A 7821-nucleotide genomic window follows, 5' to 3' on the forward strand; every position below is an offset into this window, starting at 1 on the left:
AGTATAATAATTTACATGGTTTATCCACTCTTTTTAATATTGATTTTATTGATATAAGGGAAAAAGGGAGAGGGAGAGAGAAATAGAAATATCAATGATGAGAGAGAATCATTGATCCACTGCCTCTTGCACTCCCCCTGCTGAGAAGTGAATCTGCAACCCAGGCATGTACCCTGACTGGGATTCGAATTGTGACCTTCTGATTCCTAGGTCAATGATCAGCTACTGAGCAACATCGGCTGGGCCAGTTGTCCACTCTTTATTGAACACGTATTATGTTCTAGATATTACCTATTAAATCCCTACAAAACCCTAGGGATGGTTTTGATAATCCCCCCACTGTTCAAGAGAAGGAAGTTACTTTCAGACAAGTAGCATCTTCTTAAAGACACATCCCTAATAAATAATAATACAAATACAGGTCTTTTTTGTTGTTGATTGCTCCTCATGTGCTAGGCAGTACGTTAAGTGTTTTCTGTCACATGGAATGAAAACCACAGTACTTTCCCGTTATTCTCAGTTTACAAATGAGGAAAACAATGCTTGTGATGTCATGTGACTTGCTATGGTGTCAGGGCAGATAAGGGGAAGATCAGGCAAAACTTTTTGACTCCAGGTCTCATCCTCCTAACCAGCAATATGCGATACTGCTCTCCCACCACGGTTGTGTACAAAAGCTCTGAATTAGGACTGGGGTCTCTTACTCGAAAGCTTATTTTGTGTGCTGTGACTTTGCCCTCCAGTTAGTGACCTTGCCCTCTCTATTACTCCTTACATGGGCTTCGGAAACAGAACTCTAATTTATAACTTTGCATCTCTGAGAAGCATGCCTTTGATTTATAGTTGCTGGGTAACCAATTCCGGGGTGTATCAAGGGTCACCCTGGGTATCAGGTGTAGTCTGTGGCGTCCTCGATCCAGCTGTTAGCATGTCATCAGACCTAATCCTCTCTAATAGGCAGGCAGAGGGCTTTCTTAGTTTCATTCGCAGGCAAAGGAGTCGACCATTAGACCTCACCTTCATACTGTTTGTGAACCAGATTTTTGGAAGCTACTCACCAATCATTTTGATAAACCTTGCCAGCAGCTACTATGCTTTATGACTGAATGGGGGATTTTTTTTTCCTTTAGTTTATGCGTGTGTTTCAATCTTCTTTCTAGGTTGGAATTCTCCTTCATTATTCCACCCTCGCCACAGTGCTGTGGGTGGGAGTGACAGCTCGCAATATCTACAAGCAGGTCACGAGGAAAGCGAAAAGATGCCAGGATCCCGATGAACTGCCTCCGCCACCCAGACCCATGCTCAGGTACCGATACCTCTGTTCACTGAGCAGTGTTAACCGTTACGTTTAATGAAGCATCGTCCTAACAACATTGCTGAGTGAAGTTCGGAAAGTGGAAGAATGGACTGGGAGGCTGGGCTTCCTGAGCTTGAGTTCTGGCTGGGTCCCTTCCAGCCGGGAGTCCTTCATGAAGTTCTCACCCTCTCGGGGCCTTTCTGGCTCATCCATAAGGTGGGGTGGTTGCAAAGCAGAGCTGTGTGCGGAAGAAATGAGTTCATGGATAAATGGCAGCTGGTTTTATTTCCCTGGGGTCAGGTCACAGATTTTACTCCGCTCAAGTATGCGTCAGTTTTATTATTCTCTGCAAAAGACAGAATAGTGCTGGAGTTATGTCCTTTTTACTCATTATCATAAAAAAGTTGTCAGTGGGTCATCGTGCTTGATAAGTAAAAATCGATCAATGTCTCTGAGATTGTTAAGTGCCGGGTTTGTATGTGACTGAGAGAAACCCTCCCCGCCACGAGGAGCTTATATATAGTCTTTGAGGAGACAGGCATGGGAGGGACTGGCTGGTGACTGAAGAACTGCTGTGGAGCCCTGACCCGTGTTCTCAGTGGTTAGAGCGTTGGCCTGAAAACCGAAGGGTCGCTGGTTCGATTCCTGGTCAAGGACACGTACCTCAGTTTCGGGTTTGTTCCCGACCCTGGTCAGGGAGTGTGCAGGAGGTAACCAATCAACATATCTCTCTCACACTGATGGTTCTTTCTCTCCCGCCCCCTCCCTTCCACTCTTTCTCAATGGAAAAATATATCCTTGGGTGAGGATTAACAGCAGCAACAAAAAACCTGCCTTGGAGATGTATTTTCTGAAAGTGCAAACCAAGCAGCTGTGAGAGGGGGCAGGAGGGGCTATTATTAATGGTTAGACCACTGGCATGGACCTTCATGAGTGATTAGAGCAGAGCGTGGAGGTGGCACTTCAGATACAGGATTAGGTGGTGAGCCAAGGGACAGGAGTGCACTGTGGTGAGTGCCCCGGTGAGTGGTGGAGAGGAGCAGGAGTTCAGGGTGATGCTGAGCTTCAGGCCCCTGGGTGCCCTGGTGACATGTGGGAGCACTGAGGATTTTACATGAGGGCAGCACCATGTATTGGCCTGGAATATGAATTGGAATGCCTGAGAATGAAGAAGTCTGCCGAGGGCATTAGGGGGTCCCCTGGGGGCTGATGGTGACATTAGTGACATGGGGAGTAGGGAGAGGACACCTGTTCAAGAGATTCCAGGCAGCTTCTCTAGGGTTGATGACCTGGATTTGAGAGGTGTGTGAGGGGGAGGTGACAAAGATGGCTGCAGATGTCTACTTCAGTGAGCGAGGCTGCCAGCAAGTGGCACCTCCGTCAAGTGAGGAAGTCATGTAAGAGAGTGGGGTGGGTGGGGTGGGTGGGCTGGTAAGCGAGGGAAGGTGGCTCACTACCGCTTTCTCGTGGAACGTGACGATTCTGAAAGTCTGGTGCTCAGCAGGGAAGAGGAGCTGGACGTGCTGTGGGTGGAACAGGAGACATTTACCTGTGTGGTCCTGCAATGGGACCCCCAGGGAGAAGTTTGCTAAGAAGAGAATGAGTCCCAGGCCAGGCCGGTGTTTAATAGACAGACCCTGGGAAATAAAAGGGTGAAGAATCATGTGTCATGAAAATGGACACTTGAAACCTATATAATCTTATTAATCAACGTCATCCCAATAAACATAATGAAAAAAGAAAATGTGAAAAATAAAAGTATTCTGATGGGGGGGAATGGGGCAGTGAGGCTCAGTGGTTGAGCATCCAGTTCAATTCCCAGTCAGGGCACATGCCTGGGTTGCGGATTCGCTCCCCAGTTGGGGGGTATGCAGGAGGCAGAAATTGATGTCTCTCTCATCATTGATGTTTCAATCTCTAAAAATTAAAAAAAGAAAGAATTGAAAAGAGCACCTAAGAGCCTAGAAGATTCGGGAAGAGTGGCCCAGGACGATGAGGGAAGCAGCATTCCCAGCCAGAGTCAGGTTAGAGAGTGAGGGCTCTAGCATCTCTGTCACTTTCATTACAAGAACTGAGCAAAGGTGTGTGGCGAAGAGACGGGGATCCTGTCCTCAAGCAGCTGTTGCCTCTGTAAGTAAAAGATAGCTTGGCCTCTAAACCCACTGTGGTCCCTGAATGACCCAAAGGCACCTCTTTACCTTTAGACAGTGCAAGCTCTTCCTTCCCAAGACCTTGAGCCTGAGGAAGCCCCAGCAACCTGGCCACCGGAGGTTGGGCTGGAGGTGCTTGAGTCTCTCCTGGCCCAGAGGTGGCCGTTTCAGTAGCATATACATGGGAACAGCCTCAAATAAGGGGATAAAGGTGAAGCAAATGATGATGGTAGTTATTCCCAGGAGTTTGTCCCTGATGGGCGAGAGAAAGAAGGTGGTAGGCCACGGCGAGTTTTAGAAGAGAGGAGAAAACGTGAACGTAATTTTTTAGGCTGGAAGTACGAGGCAGTGGAGAAGATTTAAAGCTGAAAAATAAGGGTTAGTTGATAACAAGAAGTCCTGGCGGTAGGAGGGGGAAGGGCAGCTCCTATGGTTAATGTGGGAAATGACACCTCTTTCTGAGGGAAGAATTGATGGGAATTAGCACGGCAGGAAGGGAGAGGATCTCCGATGTTGGCTTCCCTCTAATGTGTGAAGTAGAAGACAGGGTGATGGTTTTATAGTGTAATTAGCTGTCTTTTTCAGCAACACTAATTAATACCATATTGAAAGGGTTTAGTACCTGTGAGCATGACCAAGAAACAGAGAAATGGGTCATGACTATTGCCTTTATCCAGCCAATTCAGTTTTGGGGCTGTGCCCAGGGAGTGGCCAATGCAGAATAAGACTCTGTGCCCAGCGGGTACCCAGCCAGGGCGGAAAGTTGCCTGTTTCTCGTTTCAGAGAGCTCAGGAAAGCTCAGGCCATAAAAAGAAGGTGTGCACCTAGGCTCAGCCACCACTGTTCCCCTCAGTTCTTAGTGCACCGTCATCTGTCTTGCCCTCCTCAGCTAGACGGAGGGAAAGGGGCCAGGAGGGGCCAGACGGGGCTGCTGGATCCAGGGAACTCCCTAGCCTAAATCTCAGTTGACTAGAAATAAGCACGCCAGCACTGGAACGTCCTGGAAATACAGGCTTAGCTGGACATTGATAAATAATTTAGCCTGGCCAGCATGGCTCAGTGGTCAGCCTATGAACTAGGAGGTCACGGTTCAAATCCAGTCAGAGCACATGCCCAGGTCGTGGGTTCTATCCCCAGTGTGGGGCATGCAGGAGGCAAACGCCCAGTGATTCTCATCATTAATGTCCCTATCTCTCCCTTCCTCTCTGAAATCAATACAAATATATTTAAAATACGTAATTTATTTGTCATTCTGTGTTTTGGCTGCACTATGTATGGCACAGTGAGATCTTCAAGTCCATTTTTTAATGGACTAACTTTCCAGTTCACCAGCTGCATCTAAAACAAAACAACAACAACAACAAAAAACAACAGTTCCCCCTAAAAGAAAAAGTATGGACTAAAACCCTCCCTGGTATAGCTGTGTTACCTTTTCTGTCCACAAGGTGGCAGAAGATGACCAGCTTTCCTCCACTTGGAAACTTGGTGGGGCCGCACGCGTGCTTTCAAAAAAGGAAATCTAAACAAAAAATTGTAAAAAACATTATTGCTCACACAGCAGCCTCTGAAAGTTAACCTTCAGCTTACTGTGTAAGAGGATTCACAGTCTTTAAGGAGTGGCTTGTGCAGTGATGGGATGTGTCCACCTTAACTAATGGGATGATGAGCTGTGACTTCTTTTATCCCTCCTCCCAGGTTTTACCTGATTGGGGGCGGCATCCCCGTCATCGTCTGTGGGATCACCGCGGCAGCAAACATCAAGAATTACGGCAGCCGGCCAAGTGCGCCCTAGTGAGTAGTTTGCGCTCTCGGTGCACCTGGCCTGACCCAGTTGTTTCACTAACGTTTGTTGCAATTTCGTGAACACTTTGCTGACATATGTAGTAGCATCTGAGCTGGCTCACCCTTTTCTCTCCTAGTTGCTGGATGGCGTGGGAACCGTCCTTGGGAGCCTTCTACGGGCCTGCCAGCTTCATCGCTTTCGTAAACTGCATGTACTTTCTCAGCATATTTATTCAGTTGAAAAGACACCCTGAGCGCACGTACGAGCTGAAGGAGCCCGCCGAGGAGCAGCAGAGGCTGGCGGCCAACGAAAACGGCGAAGTGGCTCCGCAGGACTCCATGTCCTTGTCCCTGATTTCCACGTCGGCGCTGGAAAACGAGCACACGTTCCAGGCGCAGCTGCTGGGGGCCGGCCTCACGCTGCTCCTCTATGTCGCCTTGTGGATGTTCGGGGCCCTGGCGGTCGCCCTGTCCTACCCTTTGGACCTGGTGTCCAGCTTCTTCTTCGGAGCCACGTGTTTAAGCCTCAGTGCGTTCATCGTGGTGCACCACTGCGTCAACCGGGAGGACGTGCGACTCGCGTGGATCATGACCTGCTGCCCTGGCCGGAGCTCCTACTCGGTGCAGGTCAACGTGCAGCCCCCCAACTCCAGCGGGACGAACGGGGAGGCCCCCAAGTGCACCAACAGCAGCGCCGAATCCTCGTGCACGAACAAGAGCGCGTCCAGCTTCAAAAACTCCTCCCCGGGCTGCAAACTGACCAACCTGCAGGCTGCTGCGGCCCAGTGCCACGCCAACGCGCTCCCCGTGAACGCCACGCCGCAGCTGGACAACAGCCTGACGGAACACTCGATGGACAACGACATCAAGATGCACGTGGCGCCTTTGGAAGTGCAGTTTCGAACAAATGTGCACCCCAGCCGCCATCACAAAAACAGAAGTAAAGGGCACCGGGCCAGCCGGCTGACCGTCCTCCGAGAATACGCCTACGACGTCCCCACGAGCGTGGAGGGCAGCGTGCAGAACGGCTTGCCCAAGAGTCGGCCGGCCAACAGCGAGGGCCACTCGAGGAGTCGCAGGGCTTACCTCGCCTACAGAGAGAGACAGTACAACCCACCCCAGCAAGACAGCAGCGACGCTGCCAGCACGCTCCCCAAAAGCAGCCGGAATGCGGACAAGACCGTGTCGAGTGGCAGTAAGAAAGAGGCCTTAAGGAAGCCAACTGCAGTTGAACTTGAAAGTCAGCAGAAGTCTTACGGCCTCAACTTGGCCACGCAGAACGGACCCATCAAAAGCAACGGGCAGGAGGGGCCCTCGCCGGGTGCAGACAGCACGGGCAATGTGAGGACTGGGCTATGGAAACACGAAACGACTGTGTAGCCGTGGTGGGCCTCCTGGGCAGAGAGAGAGCCGGGCAAACCCTGAGAGTCACATTCCTGTAAGCCCTGGACGCGGGAAAACAAACTGTTTACAGCCACCTTAGGGATCCAAAAGAATTTTGAATAAACTTCAAAGTTTTGGATTTTAGTTATTTTATACCCCCCAGTTGTTGCTTTTTTATGAATTAAAAAAAAAAAAAAAAAAGAAAAGAAATGAAGAAAACCTCAAACGCATTGTTTTAGTTGTCAGACTACGAGCAGGACATTTGGGTCTGAAATGTAATTTCTTGAAATCTGTAATAACGACTTAACATTTCAGATGTGTATTTAATACAATAAATAGGTGTTGGTCATTGTGTCAATCGTACATTTTTATATTTTACAATAGAAGCAGCGAATTCTTTTTTAATGATGTTTTTACACATTGGGGTAGTTTAATGAGATATATACACAGGTTGGTTAGCAGATGTTTTCATGATTAGCTCCACTGATTATGGCATATGAATCAAAGGGCTCTTGGACTGATGTTTTATAAATATTATTTTGAATGCTTCAAGTGTTTTATAAGCTCACAGAACGTTTCTAAAAAGATCTTTCTAAATTTCATTACTTTTGCCATATCAATTGGATCCTTTTAATATTATTACCACTCTTGTGGCTTTTCCACGGTTTATTTTTGGGTTTAAGTTTCTTATTCAATCTTTTTTTCCTTTTCTCAGCATATGATTTTTGAATGTAAATGAAGAGCTACCATACAAGGTTCCCATTCACTTATTCTGGATTCTTTAATTCTTTAATATTTTGTTCTTAAAGAGAGGAAGTCCCTTGGGTTCATGCTAACATACTGATTTTTATATTCCATTGCAAAGATAAAAGCAGGTCTCATCCAAAAGTTAACATTGATCATTAGTGCAGGATAGTCCTTGTCCATCTGCAGTCCCGTCTCACTGTGCTCCATTCCTGGAATTCTCTCTAGAAAGGTTTATGGGGTCTGCCCTGACTCCTTTGTGCATCCCGTCCCTCTGATATGCCTGAAAAGATTGGACAGATAAGATCTGTTGGCTTTTTAAAATTTATTTATTGGGGTGACATTGGTTAATAAAATCATATAGGTTTCAAGTATAAGATTCTATAATACATCATGTGTAGTACATTGCGTGTAGATCTATTATTGTCAGCAGTCTGCAGGTTTAAATCAGATCAGATTCAAAAA

The 7821-nt window shown here is 47.6% G+C and overlaps 1 protein-coding gene across 1 annotated transcript in view; it reads left to right on the forward strand.

The window, feature by feature from the left end:
- The window catches only part of ADGRA3 (adhesion G protein-coupled receptor A3), a 117179-nt gene extending 110215 nt beyond the window's left edge, over positions 1–6964 (forward strand). Inside the window, exons 17-19 of the mRNA XM_059674384.1 lie at positions 1161–1306; positions 5143–5238; positions 5367–6964. Coding sequence (XP_059530367.1) covers positions 1161–1306; positions 5143–5238; positions 5367–6609 — 1485 coding nt within the window. The 3' untranslated portion in view covers positions 6610–6964. The remainder of the gene's footprint in view (positions 1–1160; positions 1307–5142; positions 5239–5366) is intronic.
- The last annotated feature ends 857 nt before the right edge of the window (positions 6965–7821 follow it).

This window comes from Myotis daubentonii, chromosome 1, assembly GCF_963259705.1.
Source record: "Myotis daubentonii chromosome 1, mMyoDau2.1, whole genome shotgun sequence".
NCBI lineage: Eukaryota > Metazoa > Chordata > Mammalia > Chiroptera > Vespertilionidae > Myotis > Myotis daubentonii.